The sequence below is a fragment of the Sapajus apella genome, unplaced genomic scaffold (assembly GCF_009761245.1).
Source record: "Sapajus apella isolate SASKATOON/1434 unplaced genomic scaffold, GSC_monkey_1.0 scaffold152, whole genome shotgun sequence".
NCBI classification, from domain to species: domain Eukaryota; kingdom Metazoa; phylum Chordata; class Mammalia; order Primates; family Cebidae; genus Sapajus; species Sapajus apella.
In genome coordinates, this window is record NW_022437092.1 from 542,549 (window position 1) to 561,485 (window position 18,937).

At 54.9% G+C, this 18,937-nt stretch overlaps 1 protein-coding gene across 7 annotated transcripts; it reads right to left on the bottom strand.

The window, feature by feature from the left end:
* Window positions 1-538: 538 nt before the first annotated feature.
* HOOK2 (hook microtubule tethering protein 2) lies at window positions 539-18,679 on the bottom strand. Of its 7 annotated transcripts, XM_032265815.1 has the most exons (23): window positions 14,320-14,527; window positions 13,735-13,820; window positions 13,592-13,664; window positions 11,382-11,432; window positions 11,168-11,300; window positions 11,000-11,067; window positions 10,575-10,637; window positions 9,803-9,883; window positions 9,565-9,725; window positions 9,337-9,477; window positions 8,136-8,337; window positions 6,656-6,766; window positions 6,467-6,554; window positions 6,047-6,116; window positions 4,490-4,627; window positions 4,317-4,404; window positions 4,219-4,224; window positions 4,082-4,116; window positions 3,082-3,164; window positions 2,897-3,000; window positions 1,200-1,310; window positions 1,060-1,131; window positions 539-966 (listed from the first exon to the last, which is right to left on the bottom strand). In XM_032265815.1, exons 1-23 carry the CDS (start codon window positions 14,362-14,364, stop codon window positions 817-819), a joined length of 2,160 nt encoding a protein of 719 aa, XP_032121706.1. In that variant the 5' UTR covers window positions 14,365-14,527; the 3' UTR covers window positions 539-816. The 7 variants fall into 7 exon arrangements, with proteins under 7 accessions (XP_032121706.1, XP_032121704.1, XP_032121703.1 ...); XM_032265813.1 differs by lacking the exons at window positions 13,592-13,664; window positions 14,320-14,527 and adding an exon at window positions 17,164-18,679 and having other exon boundaries at window positions 2,897-2,997; XM_032265812.1 differs by lacking the exons at window positions 13,592-13,664; window positions 14,320-14,527 and adding an exon at window positions 17,164-17,353.
* Between the last annotated feature and the right edge of the window lie 258 nt (window positions 18,680-18,937).

Here is an 18,937-nt window from a genome sequence, read left to right on the forward strand (position 1 = left end):
TCTTCTCATATCAAGCTTTTGTTTTATCTACTTTAATGTCGGCCTGTCTACCCTCAGCTTCATGAAGGCAGACATTTTCGTCTAAAACAGGAGTGCAGTTGCTTGATCTCTACTCTGCAGCCTCCACCTTTCTGGCTCAAGCCATTCTCCTACCTTAGCCTTCCTTTTTTGAGACAAAGTCTTGCTCTGTTGCCCAGGCTGGAGTGCAGTGGAGCAGTCTCAGCTCATTGCCTCTGCCTTGAACCTCTGCCTCCCGGGTTCAAGCAATTCTCCTGCCTCAGTCTCCCAAGTAGCTGGGATTACAGGCATTTGCCACCATGCTTGGCTAAATATTTTTGTATTTTTAGTAGACATGGGGTTTCACCACATTGACCAGGCTGTTCTCAAACTCCTGACCTTGTGATCTGCCTGCCTCAGCCTCCCAAAGTGCTGGGATTACAGGTATGAGCCACCATGCCCAGCCAAATCAACCTTTTCTTAAAAGCAATGGGCTGATCCCCTGGCCCACTTTCCCTTACCATGGTGCCCAGAGCACAGCCAAAGATTGAAAGTCTTTATTTTTCTCAAATATAAAATCAGACTCTCCCTAGGCAGCACATGAACTCCAGAGAGAATCAACGATAAGAATCACATTGCTAAAATGAACAGTCCTATATCTACCTCCCGCCCTCCCTCCCCACCAATCTGGGAGAGCGAAGGGTGGAGGTCATGACCTCAAGGCTCTCAAGCCGCTGGCTGAAGCCTGATGCTGGGCGCCACGTGAGTTGGAGGAAGCCAGGGTGGATGCAGCCCTGGCTGGCTGGATCATGAGGTCTGTCAGTGCTTGTCGGTGGGGCGAAGGCTCAAAGATGCCAGGCGTCCCAGGGGTCCACGGCGAGCATTGGTTGCCAGCCGCTGCTGTGCTAGGAACGACTGGGCATGGGCAGGTGCCCGCTCTTCCCCGGCTCGCTGCTGCAAGGCCATGCCCTTCAGGAGGAGGTGCAGTTGGGATCAGGTGAGCCCACAGGACCCCTAAAATACTCTACCCATGAGATCTTAGAGCCCAGACCTCATACTCACCATGTTACACCAGGCACTGATGAGCAGCTTTTCTTCTTGCTCCCGCTGACTTCGGCTTTTCTCAAAGTCCATCTGTCAAGGAGGCAAGTTTCAGGGACCTGGATATGCTGGAGGCAGCATAAAGGGACGAGGACACCCACCTCCAGGTGCCGGATGCGGACATCCCGTTCTCGGAGCTTTGTCCTCAGAGTGTGAAGGTCTGGGGGTGCCCCGGCAGCTGGCCGCTGCTTCGGTTCCAGGGTCTGCATAACCTACAGGTTGGGGAAGTTACAGCCAGGTGACTTTGGCCTTGAAACCCCCTGGGACACATGGGTGTGTATATTCATTCATTCTTTTTTTTTCTTTTTTTGAGACAGAGTCCCACTCTGTCAATCAGGATGGAGTGCAGTGGCACAATCTCAGGTCACTGCAACTTCCGGGTTCAAGCGATTCTCTTGCCTCAGTCTTCTGCATAGCTGGGATTACAGGTGCCTGCCACTATGCTTGACTAATTTTTGTATTTTAAGTAGAGATGAGGTTTCACCATGTTAGTCAGGCTGGTCTTGAACTCCTGACCTTGTGATCCACCCACCTCAGCCTCTCAAAGTGCTGGGATCACAGGTGTGAGCCACCACACCTGGCCTCATTCATTCTTTCATTCATTATAGAGACAGAGTCCCCCTATGTCACCCAGGATGGTCCTGAACTCCTGGCATCAAGCAATCCTCCTGCCTCAGCCTCCCAAAGTCTTGAGATTACAGGCATGAGCCACTGTGCCCAGCTGTACAGTACTTTATTTTGTTTATTTTTATTTTTGAGATGGAGTCTGGCTCTGTTCCCAGGCTGGAGTGAAGTGACGCAATCTCAGCTCACTGCAACCTTTGCCTACCGGATTCAAGCTATTCTCCTGCCTCAGCCTCCTGAGTAGCTGGGATTATAGGCACGTGCCACCACACTGGCTAGTTTTTCTATTTTTAGTAGAGACAGGTTTTTATATGTTGGCCAGGCTAGTCTCGAACTCCTGACCTCAAGTGATCACCCACCTTAGCCTCCCAAAGTGCTGGGATTACAGGCATGAGCTACTGTGCCTGGCTGTGCAGTATTTTTGTTTGTTTGTTTGTTTGAGACAGTCTTACCCTGTCACCAGGCTGGAGTGCAATGACATAGTCTCGGCTCACTGCAACCTCCACCTCCCAGGTTCAAATGACTGTCCTGCCTCAGCCTCCCAAGTAGCTGGGATTACAGGTGCCCACCACCATGCCCAGCTAGTTTTTGTTTTTGTTTTTAGACGGAGTCTTACTCTGTCACCTCGGCTGGAGTGCAGTGTCGTGATCTCAGCTCACTGCGACCTCCACCTCCCAGGTTCAAGTAATTCTCTGCCTCAGCTTCCTGAGTAGCTGGGATTACAAGCAACCTGCCACCATGCTCGGCTAATTTTTGTATTTTAGTAGAGATGGGGTTTCACCACGGCCAGGATGGTCTCGATCTCCTGACCTCATGATCCACCCGCCTCAGCCTCACAAAGCGCTGGGATTACAGGCGTGAGCCACTGCGCCTGGCCTAATTTTTGTATTTTTGGTAGAGACTGGGTTTCATCATGTTGGCCAAGGTGGTCTCCAAGTCCTGACCTCATCCTCGGCCTCCCAAAGAGCTGGGATTACAGGCGTGCGCCATGGCGCCTGGCCGGCTGTGCAGTATTTTAATGTGACAATCAGTGGCAGTGGGGTCTATCACATGGTGGGGTATGACAGGTGGGAGCTGGGGGCACAGACGTCCAAGCAGAAGTTTTGACTCAATGGGAGGCACAAAAGACTGGGAGCCAGGGCAGGCAACTTGTGGGAACACCCAGTGTCCTCACCATGTGGGCCTTGTCCACGTAGCGACGGTATCGCTCCTCCATGGCCCGCAAGTCCGCGTCCTTCTTCTGCAGGCTATGCTGCAGCTCCTCGATCCGCCGGGCTGCTGGCAGAAGACGTGTCCTGTCAGCTCCACACTGTTGGGCTCTGGGCTCTCCCCACCCTCTGGTTGCCAGGTCCCACTTACTGGGGCTGTCAGTGGGCGGCTCCAGCTCCTCAATGTACTCCCGCTTCCTCTGCAGCTCCAGATCTGCCTCATGAAGCTTCTGCCTGTGGACCAGGGTTGGGTAACAGTGGGTTGACCTCCGAGCTGGCTTCTCTTTCATTCCAGTGGTAGCCACAGCCCTCCCTGTCAGCCAGAAATGCCCCTACATGGCCACAGAGACCTAACTGCCTGTCTCCCATGCCTAGGGGCTGTGTGCCCTGGTCCCACCATCTCCTCAGCCATCAGAGCCACAACCTTCCCTGCACCTTTAGCAGGTGTCCCTGAAACAGCCCTCTGCTGCCCACTTCTTCCCATCACATAGCTCCCAAGTTGGTCCAGCCACCATCATTCCTTGCTAGCCTCTTCTACCCTCAACCCCTCCATCCAGCAGCCAGAGACCTTTCTAGAACACAAATCTCTTCAATAGCAGACAGGTAAAAGAAAAAAAAGAAGGCAGCTGGGCACCACGGTTCACATCTGTAATCACAGCACTTTGGGAAACCGAGGCAGGCAGATCACGAGGTCAAGAGATCGAGACCATCCTGGCCAACATGGTGAAACCCTGTCTCTACTAAAAACACAAAAATTATCTCAATGCGGTGGTGTGTGCCTGTAGTCCCAGATACTTGGGAGGCTGAGGCAGGAGAACTGCTTGAACTCCGGAGGGGGAGGTCAAAGTGAGCCGAGATGGCACCACTGCACTCCAGCCTGGTGACAGTGTGAGATTCTGTTTAAAAAAAAAAAAAGAAAAGAAAGAAGGCTGGGTGTGGTGGCTAATGCCTGTAATCCCAGCACTTTGGGAGGCCAAAGGGGGTGGATCACCTGAGGTCAGGAGTTCGAGACCAGCCTGGCCGATATGGTGAAACCCCGTCTCTACTAAAAATATAAAAAATTAGCCAGGTGTGGTGGCACACGCCTAAGAAACTCCCCACTAATGTCGAATCCATGCCCCCACCAGGAATGCCCTCTTTCTGCAACTTACAGATGCTCCTCCAGCTTCCTTTTCAGCAAGATGGACTGGGGGAGAGAAGAGGCAAGGTGAATGGGGGGTCCAGAGAGGCCCTAACTCCTCCTTCCAGGGTGAGGGTAGGGGTGCCACTCTGGGCCCATGATACTTACGATGGCCTGTATAGGGCATCGGGCAGCATGGAAGAGAGAGGAGGGTTACTTCGGGGCACGAGGGAGGGCCAGGCGGGGAGGTGGTGGGGGGTACTCACGTCTTCAGTCTTGCCCCCCTGCTCCTGCAGGGATTTCTGCAGGTCCTCCACCTGGGCCCGCAGCTCGGATAGCTGCTGCTGGTTCAGCCTGCGAGGGTCGGGGGCCGCTTAGTGCCTGTACCCGCTTTCAGCCCCCTCTGTCCCCGCACTTCGCAGGATCCCCAAGCTCTCACCGGTGCTGCGTCTCCAACCCGTGGCGTGCGCGGTTGGCCTCCTCCAGGTGGCGCTGCAGCTCCTCCTGCCGCTCCCGGTCGGCCGCCTCCTGCCGGCACAGCCGCTTGTTCTCCAGCTGAAGCCGCAGGAGCGTCTCCCTGCAGACCCGAGAGGAGAGAGCAGCGCCAGGGACAAGTCACTCCGCAGGCCCACTGGGGCTCCGGGCGGGCGAAGCTGGGGCGGGACAGAGCCCTGGGGAAGAGCCCAGCCAGACCATGGGGTAGGACCACCGAGGACCTACAAGGGGCTAAGGCTCCCCGGCCAGGGTTGAAGTGGGCGGAGCTCTAAGCTGGGGCAGGGGGTGGAGCTAGGCAAGGGCGGAGCTACAAGAGCAGATTCGCACAGCTGGGATGCGGCTGTGGGAAAGCGGGAAGCAGGAATGGGAAGAACTAGGATGGGAGAGTTTTATGGGTTTGTTTGTTTTTGGGTTTTTTTGGGGGGAGGGGGACGGAGTCTCCCTCTGTCACCCAGGCTGGAGTGCAGTGGCACGATCTCGACTCACTGCAACCTCCGCCTCTCAGGTTCAAGTGATTCTCCTGCCTCAGCCTCCTGACTAGCTGGGATTACAGGCATGCGCCACCATGCCCAGCTCATTTTTGTATTTTTAGTAGAGACGGGTTTCGCCATTTTGGCCAGGCTGGTTTCGACCTCAGGTGATCCGCCCCCCTTAGCCTCCCAAAGTGCTGGGATTACAGGCGTGAGCCACCGCGCCTGGCTGTTTTGGGGTTTTTCAAATCATTTTTATTTCGTAGAGAGGGCCACTATGTTGCCCAGGATGCTCTTGAAATCCTGGGCTCAAGTGATCCTCCCGCTTTGGCCTTCCAAAGTGCTAGGATTTAGAATCGTGATCCACCGTGCCTGGCCTGGGGTGGGAGACTTAATCCAGGCAGGGCAGAGGGGATTGAAACTCAGAGGCAGGCCGGGTTTGGGAGGCCGAGGCGGGCGGATCACGAGGTCAAGAGATCGAGCCCATCCTGGCCAACGTGGTGAAACCCCGCCTCTACTAAAAATACAAAAATTAGCTGGGCGTGGTGGCGTGTGCCTGTAGTCCCAGCTACTCGGGAGGCTGAGGCAGGAGAATTGCTTGAACCTGGGAGGCAGAGGTTGCAGTGAGTGGAGATCGCGCCACTGCACTCCAGCCTGGCGACAGAGCAAGACTCTGTCTCAAAAAAAAAAAAAGAAAGAAAAAGAAACTCACTGACAGGGCTGGACCCTGAGAGATGCGATCAAAGTCAGCGGGGTTAGGGCATAGGATTTTTGCGCAGGAAGTGGAAACAGGTGTTCGATGTAATTTGTGTACTAAGGATAGACCCTGGAGAGGCAAAGTCGTCTGGTAGGGCGAGGGCCGTGGGTAGGTAAAAGCCAAATTAGGAGTAAGTGAGCCTAGGAGCCCAGCTAGGACCTGGAGCTGAGACCAAGAAACGTGGGCTAGTGGAAGGTAGGAGGGCGGGGGCGGGGCTGAGGGCAGGCCTTGGCAGGCCTGGGTGGGGCCAGAGTTTTGAGTGACCCCAGGGTACCTGAGCTCTGCAGGAAGGATCTCCGCGGCTAAGTTATCCACGGCTGGGGAGGTGGCATCCATTGAGGGGTCTGAAGAAAGCGAGAAAAGTCTTCAGGTCTCTTCGCATCCCCTGTCCCCACCCCTAGGGTCTTCTTTCCAACGATCATCTTTTGGGGCTCAAGTTCAGCCAAAAGCCTGACTTGACACAAGCCCCATCCAAGGCTTGATAGAGAACAGTGATGGTTGGCCCGGGTTTTTCGCCTTTGCTCCTCCCTGAGCCCATGAGCCTCTCTCTTCAATTTGACCGTGTCACCTCTTTCTGGTCACCTCCAGCCTGGCCTAGCTCTGTCCCCAGCCTAGACATGCCGTGAGACACAACCTGTTCTGCCCAAACAGTACCCCAGGACAGGCAAGGCCTGGGGATGGGGCTTCATCTCACCCGCCTGGGTCATCCCCCGCGGCTGCAGCTGGGCGCAGCGCAGCTCTTCATTGGCCTCCCGTAAGGAGTCCCTCTCCGCCAACAGCCGCTGCAGGGACAGGGAACAAGACACCACACGGGCCAGGCTCAATCTTCTGGGAAATGCCAGGATTGGCAGGGTGGGGTTGGGCAGTGGGACCCCAGCCTCACCTCTTTCTCCTTTGTCACCGACTCATACTTTTCCTCCAGGTTACGGCATTCAAATAGCCATTTCTCAGCCTTCATGGCTTCCTCCTGCCGCTGGCCCTGCAGTTCCTGCACCTGAACACGGAAAGGGGAGGAATGAGGACTGCAGAGATGGAAGGAAGGGCAGGGGCTGAGTACGGATGGTGTCCAATCCAGGATGGTTTGACTTATAATCTTTTGACTTTACTATGGTGGTTTCAACTGTGTATGTTTTTTCCTTGTTTTTTTGTAGAGACAGGGTCTCGTTCTGTTGCCCTGACTGATCTCAAACTCCTGGCCTCAAGTGATCCTCCCACTTCAACCTCCCAAAGCACTGAGATTACAGGTGTGAGCCACTGCACACAGCCAGTTGTGAATGTTAATAGTAAGAACCCATACAAACATTCTGTTTTTCAATTTCAATGAATTACGGTCTTCAGTAAACTGCATATAATTGATTCCTTATTATAAAACAGGTTTTGTGGTAGATGATTTTGCCAAAGTAGGCTAAGACAAGTTTTCTGAGCATGTTTAAAGTAGGCTAGGCTAAGCTGTGATGTTCAGTAGGCAAGGTATATTCAATGGATTTTCTTTTTTTATTTTTTAAAAAAGATGGGGTCTTGCTATGTTGACCAGGCTTATTCTCGAACTCCTAGCCTCAAGTTATCTCCCATCTCAGCCTCCCAAAGTGCTGGGATTATAGGCATGAGTCCCCCCGCCCAATCCTCTTTTTTTCCTTTTGAGACAGAGTCTCACCGTCTCACCCAGGCTGGAGTGCAGTGGTGCAGTCATGGCTTACTGCAACTTCCACCTCCCAGGTTCAAGCTATTCTCGTGCCTCAGCTTCCCGAGTAGATTATAGGCGCCCGCCACTATGCCAGGCTAATTTTTGTATTTTTAGTAGAGGCGGGGTTTCGCTGTTTGTCAGGATGGTCTCAAACTCCTGGCCTCAAGTGATGTGGGGTTACAGAAGGAGTAATGGAGTGCCTGCCTTGGCGAGCCACCACACCTGGACTTTCTATTTGAAGCAGGGTCTCAGCCTGTCACCCAGGCTGGAATGCAGTGATACATCCACAGGTCACTACAACCTCGAAATCCTGGGCTCAAGTGATCCTCCTGCCTCAGCCTCCCGAAGCGCTGGAATACCAGGCCTGGCCTTTCAATGCATTTTAGGATATTTTCAGTTTATGACGAGTTTTTGTTACATGGGTAACCCGAAGTAAATCGAATAGCATGGTGAAGGGGCGGGACCAGAAGTACTGGCCTCAAAGAATTTAGGGGAGAGGTACTTAAGGGAAAGCTTACAAACCCATACAGAAGAGCAGCCTGGGTGGAGGGATGAGGCCTGGAGGGCGCGGCCTATGTACAAGTGAGGGATGGGCTCAGGGAGCGCGGAGGGAGGGCCAATGGGAAGGGACTCGCTGCTAGGGGGCGGGGACCCGGCCCTAATCCCGCCCCCACCGCACCTGCCGCCGCTGAGCCTCCAGCTGCGCGCGTAGGGAGCCGGCCCGACGCAGCTCCTCCTCCAGCTGCCGCGTGCGCTCGGCGTGGCCGGCGTTGCGTTCCTCCAGCTGCCGCACCTGCCGCCGCAGCTCCCTCAGCTCGCCCAGGCGGCGCCGGCAACTGGTCAGCGTGGCCTCCAGCTGCCCAGCACGCTCCGAGGACTGCCTGGGGGATGGGGAGGGGAGGGGATCGGGCTGGGAGCTTAGATAAAGGGTCAGCTGGGAGGGGCCCTTGGCGCAGAAGAGGGTGTTCAGTCCGAGGTGTTTGGGTTCAAGGTGAAGGGGTCATGAAAGTCGAGTGTCAGGGGTCAACCCAGGAACTGGTGCTGTTGGGAGTCGTTACAGCAATGGTTAGCCCAGGGGTAAAATCAGGGATCCTCTAGGGTGGAATTGTGGGCATACACAGGGTTGTGGGATCATAGGGGTAGTGATGAGGGGCCTGGAGAGGTCTGAGCATCTGCCAAGGACACTTTGGGGTCATTGGGGGAGCTGTAGGACAAGAGCACTATGGGGTCCTTTAGAAGTGCAATGGGGTGGCTGGGCGCGGTGGCTCACGCCTGTAATCCTAGCACTTTGGGAGGCTGAGGTGGGTGGATCACCTGAGGTCAGGAGTTCAAGACCAGCCTGGCCATAATGGTGAAACCCCATCTTTAAAAAAAAAAAAAAAGAAGAAGTGCAATGGGGTTGTGCACTGAGACTTTTACATTACAGGGGTGCTATGGGGGCCCAATGGAGCCCTTTGTGGTTACAGAAGGCACAGTAGAGTCAAAAGGGGTTGCAAAGTAATTGCATTGTGGAGTCCTAGAAGGTACCATGGGATCCAGGGACATTATGAAGCCCAAATGGTGCAGTGGGGTCTGCAGAGCATTGTGGGGGAGATTCCTGTGTTTGGGGGACCACAGGGATGCTATAGGGTCTTGGAAGCATAATGTGAGATAAGATGAGAGGGGACAGTATAGGGTTCAGGGGATATGGTAGAGTTCAGGACAGTGCAATGTGGCCTTGGGCATTCTGTAGGGCTCTGGGTGGCACTGTGGAGTCTGGGGCAAATTGGGGGTTCTCTGGGTATAGGGAAATTATAGAGCTGCTATGGCATCAGAGGGGAACTCTGGCGACAGGTTTCTCCCCCGCCCCCATGGTGGGGACCCAGGAACCCACCACTCACCGCAGCTCGTCCATCTCATCCTTGAGGGCCTGTGCCTCCTGGGCCAAGCTGGTCAGCGCCTGGTTCCGGTGCTGCAGCTCGGCAACCTCCCGCTCCAGCTCAGCACAGCGCAGGCGCTCATCCTCCCTGCCACTCTCCAGCCTGGGGGTGGTAGGGAAAGGGCACATGAGGGGGCTGCCCTCACCCCTGTCCGCTGACTTCCCTGGCCCAGTCCCCAGCTGACCCCACCTGAAGTTCTCCTCCTGCAACTGCTCCAGCTGTGACTGCAGCAGCAGCAGCTTCTTGGCAGTGAGACCTGGGGTACCCTCGCCTTCAGGCTGGACCACCCGCTCCCGCAGCGCTGCATTCTCTTGCGCCAGGCTCTGCTTCTCCTCTGACAGGAGCATCAGCTGCAGGCAGAGCAGGAAGATGAGCTGGGGCTTGGAGGGGCGCTATGCAAGTGACCCACCCTCACCTCGGGCCCTACCTGCCGCTCCAGGTCCAGACAGCGTTGCTGTAGCTCATCCCCCTCCTCAGCCTCCTCACTTAGGAAATAGTACCTACGGGACTAGGAAGATGAGGGGAAGTGGAACTCAGGGATCCAGGAGAAGGATGGGGTGGGGGTAGGCTGAGATCTCTAGGGGTTGACTGGAGGAGGCCAAGAAACCCTCAGGATCGAAAAGAGGCCTGATGCTAGGTGCGGTGGCTCACGCCTGTAATCCCAGCATTCTGGGAGGTTGACACAGGTGGGATACCTGAGATTAGGAGTTCCAGACCAGCCTGGCCAACATGGGGAACCCCATCTCTACTAAAAATACAAAAATTAGCGGGGCGTTGTGATGCACGCCTGTAGTCCCGGCTACTCGGGAGGCTGAGGCAGGAGAATCACTTGAACCTGGGAGGTGGAGGTTGCAGTGAGCAGAGATGGTGCCACTGTACTCCAGCCTGGGTAACAAAGTGAAGACTCCGTCTCAAAAAAAAAAAAAGAAAAAAAGAAAAGAAAAACAGGGCTGGGAAGGAAGATTGATTCCACAACCCTGAAGACCTAGCACAAGAAGTCACTAGCACCCTGAAAGATGGGCGTGGCCTACAGGCCTAAGGACAAGTCCTCCCCCTTAGGCAGCCCTGAGCATGTGTATGGGGTCTGCACCTTTAACAAGGTTAAGTCATAAGGTTAATCATAGCAAACCTATTCCCAGCTCTGGGCCTTTGTATGTGCTGTTCCCTGTGCCTGGAACACCTTTCCCCCAAATTCTTACCTGGCTATCAAAGTTGCCATATGTCTCTGGTGACAGGGAGTCAGGAGTATCTTTGGTCATGAGCTGGGGAGTGGGAAGGGGCACTGTGATGAACTGGATATCTGAGGGCAGCCTTCATGGCATCTAATATCCAACCTGAGAACCTCTCCTTCCTCCCGTCATCAAGGCCACTTCTGCCCAATAACCCCAGCCCAGTGGCTGCCCTCCTGCCTCCAGTGCAGAAAGAAGCCAGATCCCTTGAGCCTCCTGGATTGTGACTTAGAGCAGGGAGAAGCTGGCAGACACATGAGACAGAGATGTCTGGCCAGCTGAGTCCCAGGCAGTCTAGACCTTACCAGGGAAGGGCCTGTGCCCAGTTGCCTCTGCCCTAGAGATGTCCCCTCCCCTGACATTTTCCAATTGCCACACTGAGCGCCTCCACCCACCTCCTGGATGGCTTCCATCACCACATGCTGAACCGATTCTTCCAGCGTCATGATTCTCTGGATATGCTCTAGAGATCAAGGTGGGGGAGGCTGAGACCCAGGGGTCGGGTGGGGAGGAAGGAGGATTTCCTCAGGCCAGCCCCTGGGGACCCCCTAAGCTCCCCATACCCTGCTTTTTCTCACAACTGATGGCACAGCCCAGCACCAGCTGAAGCAGTTTGCCGAGCTCTGCCGGGTCTGAGAACTCGCCAATGAGGCCCACATCTGGGAGGTGCTCTTCTGACACAGGATGTGCCAGGACCTGGGGAGAAGGGGGTGTCAGGGGCTCATGGAACCACCCTTCTCCCAACTCAACCCCCTAAATCCTTTTGCAGTTACTCACATCCTGGGAGTACTCTACCAGGCTCCGTAAGACGGTCTTCAGATTGCTGACCTAGGGAGGAGCAAGGAGCTATGGACAAGTTTGGAGGACTCCCACTCTGAATCTGTACATCCCAACCCTTTGTTCACCTCATTTCTCATTCCCTGCTCATCTCATCCTGTTCTGCATGCATGTGCCTTCCTCTAGCGGTGACCTGCCTGGCTTTCTGCCCTTTTGTCTGCCTGTCCACCTTTGTTTTGTTTCGAGGTGTTGTTTGTTTAGTTTTTTGCTTTAGTTTTTTGAGACACAATCTTGCTCTGTCACCCAGGCTGGAGTGCAGTGCTGCAATTTATTTATTTATTTTTTTGAGACAGAGTCTCACTCTGTCACCCAGGCTGGAGTGCAATGGCATGATCTCGGCTCACTGTAGCCTCTGCCTCCTGGGTTCAAGTGATTCTCCTACCTCAGCCTCCTGAGTAACTGAGACTACAGGTGCATGCCACCACGCCCAGATAATTTTTGCATTTTTAGTAGAAACAGGGTTTCACCATGTTGGGCAGGATCTCCTGACCTCGTGATCTGTCCGCCTCAGACTCTCAAAGTGTGCCACCGCAACGAACTTTTTTTTTTTTTTTTTTGAGATGGAGTTTCACTCTTGTTGCCCAGGCTGGAGTGCAATGGTACCATCTTGGCTCACTGCAACCTCTGCCTCCCGGGTTCAAGGGTTTCTCCTGCCTCAGCCTCCTGAGAAGCTGGGATTACAGGCATGCGCCACCATGCCTGGCTAATTTTTATATTTTTAGTAGAGACGGGGTTTCTCCATGTTGGTCAGGCTGGTCTTGAATTCCCAACCTCAGGTGATCCATCCACCTCAGCCTCCCAAAGTGCTGGGATTAAGGTGTGACCCACCACAGCTGGCCAGTGGTGCCATCTTAGCTCACTGCAGCCTCGATCTTCTGGGCTCAAGCAATCCTCCTGTCTCTGCCTCCACAGTAGCTGGAACTACAGGCATATGCCACCACACCTAACTACTTTTTTTTATTTGTAGAGAGAAGGTATTGCTATGTAGCCCAGGCTGGTCTCAAACTCTTGAGCTCAAGCAATCCTCCCACCTCAGCCTCCAAAAATGCCGGAACTACAGGCATGAGCCACTGTGACAATCTTTCTAAATATGTCCCCAAAACCAAGTCACATCTCACCACCTGTCCCACCATCCTTCAGCCCTAGCCATCTATTCTCACCTCTCACCTGGATTCATGCACCAGCTGCCTCTCCTCTTCCACCTTTGCTGCCTACATTTTATTCCTCTCCACACAGCCAGGGGGAGCCTTATAAAGCCCAAGCCAGGTTGCATCTTTGCTCTGCTAAAACCCTGCCTTGACTTTCCACAGCACTTAAAAATAGAATCCACATCCCTACTGTGGCCTGCCAGGCCCCTGATGACCTCATGTTGTGCAAATCTTGCCGTCTTCCTCTCTGTTCTACCCTCTCTGCCATTCCTCCATCACACCAAGTTTGTTCCCAACTCAGAGCCTTTGCATCTGCTATTCCCTGTGCCTGGAACACTGTTCCCCCAAATCTCACTTGGAGATTAACCCATCTGACATAATCATCCACCCATGCTTTCACTGCTCTCTCTTAAGGCCCTGCTTTTTTATTGTCTTCATAGAACTATTGGCATCTAAAGTGTGGATTTTTTTTTCTTTTTTCTTTGAGACAGTCTTGCTCCGTTGCCCAGGTTGGAGTGCAATGGCTCAATCTCGGCTCACTGCAACCTCCACCTCCTGGGTTCAGGCGATTCTCATCTCTCAGCCTCCCAAGAAACTGGGATTACAGGTGTGCACCACCATACCTGGCTAATTTTTGCATTTTTGGCCAGGCTGTCTTTAACTCCTGGCCCCAAGTGATCCACCCACCTCAGCCTCTCAAAATGCTGGGATTATAGACATGAGCCACTGCACCTAGCCTGGAAGTTAATTTTTATGGTTGTGTATGTGTCTCTTGTAACTAGAATGATGGCTGTGTGCAGCAGGTTTGTCTGTGTTATTCCTTGCTGAATGCCCAAGGCTGGCACAGGGTGAATGCTCAATACATGCATGGATGAACAAATAGTTGGTTGATCACTAGACATCTGTCCCTCTTCCTGCCATCACCCAGGACATGTGCCTAGCTGGCCCATCCCTGGTCATCTGTTCACCAGTCTGTCCTCTAGTCATGAGTCCACCTGTCACCTTCAGCTTCCAGTTGGGACCTGGATCTTCTGAGATGCCCTGGAGCCATGCCTCGTTGAACCAGGATGGGTCTCTGGGGGCAAGAAGGTGGAATAAGCAGGCTGGGGGACACTTTTGGGATCCTCCCCCTCAGCTCCACTCACATCTGGTTCAGCGCATAGGCTATGGCAAGGCCGCTGCTCAGGTCCTGTGGGCTGGCACAGGGAGATGGAACGTGGAAAGTCTGTAACTGAAGGGTAAAGGAAAGGGAGAGTTAGGGCTCGGAGTGCTGAACCACTCCGCTTTTGCAGACTTTTCCAGCCAGCAAACCCCACGTGGTGGAGCCGGTGTTGCTCCGCCACAGCAGCTCTGCGAGGGAGTGGCTTCTGCTCACCTGAGACCAGAGGGGGCGTGGCCTCACTTCACCTCTGCCCAACAAACCATGCGCGTCCAGGCCAGGGCGGTATCACGAGTTACCTGGACCCTACAGGCGCCACGTGACCAGGCCGATTCACCTGTGCCCTCGCCCCACTAGAACCAGACACAGAGGGGCGGGGCCTCACCTGTCCTTTCCACGCAGACTTGCCACGTGAGGAGGGCGGGTGCTCGGGCCAGAGTCCAACGGTCCAGCAAGCCGACGACCCCTGCACCTCCCAGCCCCAGCACCAAGGGGCTGACCGAACCAGGGCCAGGATCCCAGGCAAGACGAGCGGGCTCTCACCTTCCCCCAGCCCCGCCCCACGACCTACCCAGGTGAGCAGAGACCCGCATAGCTCGGCCTTGTCCACGCTCATGGCTCCCGATCGGATTCGACCCCGGCCACAGAGCCCCGGCGCCGCAGCCGCCTCCGGGTCCGCCACCAGCGAGCGCCCGCAGCCCCGACCTCCCGCTCGGCCTAGAGCGCCGCCCCGCCCCGCCCCCTAGCGCAGGCCCCGCCCCGCCCCCAACGCAGGCTCCGCCTCGCTAACGTAATCACCTCCCACGCCCGCTCGTGCCTCCAGCCCCGCCATCTTGGATCCGGGCAACCTTCGTGCGCCCGCCCTGCCGCTAGGGGTCAGCCTGGCCCAGCCTTGTGCATCTGCCGGTGGTCCCACCTCCCTTCCTCCCTCTGGCCCTTTTTGGAGTGAGGAGGTCCTCGAGATCCTTTTGAGGCGGAGGTGCTCCACCCTGTTACACAAGTGCAGTCACGTCGTTTCCCTGCAACTGAAATAAATTCATGTGTCTAACCATTTTATGATCGGAGTCTTTATCTGTGTGAGGGGGCGGGGGGGGCGGGGGGCGAGCCCTGGCACTTTCTTTTTTTTTTGAGACGGAGTTTCGCTCTTGTTACCCAGGCTGGAGTGCAATGGCGCGATCTCAGCTCACCGCAACCTCCGCCTCCTGGGTTCAGGCAATTCTCCTGCCTCAGCCTCCTGAGTAGCTGGGATTACAGGCACGCGCCACCATGCCCAGCTAATTTTTTGTATTTTTAGTAGAGACGGGGTTTCACCGTGTTGACCAGGATGGTCTCGATCTCTTGACCTCGTGATCCACCCGCCTCGGCCTCCCAAAGTGCTGGGATTACAGGCTTGAGCCACCGCGCCCGGCCTGAGCCCTGGCACTTTCTACGGATTCGGAGAGGGGATACTGTCAGTACTTCGGGAGGCCTAGGAAGGAGAATTAGTTTGGCCAGAAGTTCGAGACCAGCCTGCACAACATGGAGAGCCCTCGTCTCTTCAAAAAAATTAAAAATTAGCCATGTAGGCCAGGCACGGAGGCTCACGCCTAGCACTTTGGGAGGCCGAGGTGGGCGGATCACGAGGTCAAGGTCAGGAGTTCGACACCGGCCTGGCCAAAATACAGAAATCCCGGCTGTGCTTAAAAAAAAAAAAAAAAAAAATAGCCGGGCATGGTGGCGTTTCTGTGATCCTAGCTACTACAGAAGCTGACATGGAAGGATGGCTTGAGCCGTGATAGGGCCACTGCACCCCAGCGTGGGCGACAGAGAGAGACGCTGTCTCAAAAAAATAACTAAAAATTTTTAGGGCCGGGCGCGGTGGCTCAAGCCTGTAATCCCAGCACTTTGGAAGGCCGAGGCGGGTGGATCACGAGGTCAAGAGATCGAGACCATCCTGGTCAACATGGTGAAACCCCGTCTCTACTAAAAATACAAAAAATTAGCTGGGCATGGTGGCGCGTGCCTGTAATCCCAGCTACTCAGGAGGCTGAGGCAGGAGAATTGCCTGAACCCAGGAGACGGAGGTTGTGGTCAGCCGAGATCGCTCCATTGCACTCCAGCCTGGGTAACAAGAGCGAAACTCCATCTCAAAAAAAAAAAAAAATTTTAGACCGGGCGCGGTGGCTCACGCCTGTAATCCCAGCACTTGGGGAGGCCAAGGCAGGGGGATCACAAGGGCAGGAGATCGAGACCATCCTGGCTGAAACGGTGAAACCTCGTCTCTAAAAACGAAAAAATAAAAACTTTAAAATAGGCCGGGCGCAATGGCTCACATCTGTAATCCCAGCACTTCTGGGAAGTCGAGGAGGGAGGATTGCTTGAACCCAGGAGTTCGAGAACAGCCCTCGAAACACAGCAAGACTCCCTCTCTACAAAAATAAAAAAAAAAGTAGCTGGGCGGGGTGGCACATGGCTATTTCCTGCTACTCCAGAGGCTAAGGTAGGAGGATCCCTTCAGCCCGCGAGGTAACGCTGCAGTGAGCTGTGGTCGCGCCACTGCACTCCAGCCTGGACGTCAAGGGGAGACCCTGTCTCAAAAAATAAAGGGATCCTCCCCGCATTCTTGACCCCAGGAGAAGAAAAGGGGACACGGTTGTGGTCCTAGGTCGAGGGCAGGAAGTCAGCTAGACATGTGTCCTGGCTGATGGACAGGCATCCTTGCCCAGCCTGGATCCGCCTTCCCCTACCTAGATGCGCGCCGGGTATCCCCCCAACCTCAGAACTCACGATTTCGCTGAAGCTGCCGGTTAGCCTACCCCCACCAGGGGGCGCGGCCACCGCAGAACGCGGCCTAGGGTGAAGACTTTGCGCCAGCGGTGAGACCCCTGCAGGGGCGGTGGAGGGGTGGAGGGGACTCAATGGAAAGTGATACCAATTATAGTTAACAATAAAATTGCAGTCACCATGTATGGAGTGCTTACTGTATACGCAGTCCCTGCGCTAACAGATTTAAATACGTAGACTATTGAATCCTCCCCTTGTATCTAGATGGCAAGTGCTGTTTTAATTCCCTGCTTTGCCGGCGAGAAAACAGAGGTTCCGAGTGGACCCGGTTTTGAGGGGAAGGGTGAAGCCCAGGCTCGCGCACTATGACCCCAGGGTCCCTCGGCAACCCCTCCCCCGTAGGCGGGCTGGGCAATGTGCGCTAATTAGAGGTTATTAGCTGTACCCGGAGGGAGGGACGGGCTTTGCATTGGGGGCGGGCCCAGATCAAAGGGGAGGGGCGCTGCTCCCATCCACCCAGAAGATCCTGGCGCCAACGACCTTGCCCTGGAGCTGGGTAGGCAAAGTGACAGCTGCTCCCCGCGCGCATCTCACGAACGCACTCACCCCCCAGACACCCGATTACAGCCCACTCATGCGCAGCCGTACGCACCAGGCCTCGGATGCTCGTCCACAACCCCACAACCTCCTCCCGCGTTGTTTTCCAGACTCCAGCCCCTGGGAGCGGTTGGGGAGGATAGTGGGGGAAGGGGACAAGGGCCTGCAGCACTGGCTTCCGGACTGGGCTGTCTTCCGGCAGTCGTGGGAACAGCTGCCGTTGGCTCCATCTCGCATTCACCAGAGGAGAGGGTGCTGCCAATACAGGGAGACAGGGCCACCCGGTTCCCAGGTAGCAGTGGGAGGTGAGCCAGGAACCACAGCTGTTAGAAGCATGGGTGGCTGGACCTGCTGAGATCACCACATTAGGACGAAGGTCGCAGGGATTTTGACGTTTAGGGGAAATCTGGAAATTCAAATATTTAGGGAAATTGACTTAAATTGTCCTAATGTTGGCATGATGTTGTGGGCATCCCAGATGTTCCGGGAGCCAGCAGTCCCCAGATTTAAGGAAAGGTCTGGGTGTGCTCAGTTTCTGGAGGAGCACAACCCTCTATTTTGGGGTCAGGGAATCCCAAGTCTGGGGAAAAGCAGTGAGCTTCTATGTTGGCAGGGAAGAGAGCAGGAATTCCTGTTTTGAAATACAGGGAGCCCCACTGTGAGGAGATCCAGGCACCTTTAATTCAGCAAGAAGGGCTGAAAATCTTCCACATTTTGGAAGAAGGATGCAAACCCCTGTTTTAAGTAAAGAGAACCCCAGCGTTTTGGGGGATGGTCTGAAGGCCTCCATTTGTAGGGACATAGAGCCCTGGTGTGCAGGTCTGGGCCAGCAGCAATCAGCTGGATTGGGGACCTCACCCCCTCCTATTGGTTTCCAGGAACAGCTGGGCCCAGCCTGAGTTGTACTGCTGGGAAGCGGCTGACTCAACCCCTCCCTGTGGCCACAGCTGGACCCCGGCCTGCCCCCTCCAGCCTTCACATCTGGGCAGGGACCCAGTCTTCACCAGGGCTGAAAAGGGGACCCTCAGTCCCACAACTGGAGAACAGTGCCCCTCTGCCACTCCCCTGGCTGACCACAGCCACTGGGTGTACTCCACACATCATTACCATGGAGGACTCTGGCAGGCCCCCTTACGGCCCTGATATTGACATCCTGCCAGGAACTCCTAGCCAGTCCCCCACTGCATATGTCTGTGTGTGTCTCAGTCCATGTGAAATATGCTGGTTTTGTTTTTTTTTTTTTTTGGGAGGGGGAGAGAAGGGGTTTTGCTATGTTGCCCAGGATGGTCTCGACTTTCTGGACTGCAATCCTCCTGCTTCCGCCTCCTAAAGTGTTGGGATTACAGGCGTGTCCGTGCCTGGCCAAATGTGCTGGAGTTTGTAGGTGTGAGATGGTGGGTCTGTGACTGTGTGACGTGGGCATGTGTCCTGCATCCATTGTGTCATAAGGCCTTGGAGTTTGTGCAACAGGCTGTGTGTGATTTCATGGTGGGGGTTGCTTTCAGGGACTGGAGGAGGGGGGAATCTCTAACATCCTTGTCTGTAACATCCAGGGGTCCAGGTGCAGTGGCTCATACCTGTAATCCCAGCACTTTGGGAGGCTGAGGCAGGCGGATCACCTGAGGTCAAGAGTTCAAGACCAGCCTGACCAACACGGAGAAACGTTGTCTCTACTAAAAATACAAAATTAGTTGGGTGTGGTGGCGCAAGCCTGTAATTCCAGCTACTCAGAAGGCTGAGGCAGGAGAATAGCTTGAACCTGGGAGGTAGAGGTTGCGGTGAGCCGAGATCATGACATTTGCACTCCAGCCTGGGCAACAAGAGGGAAA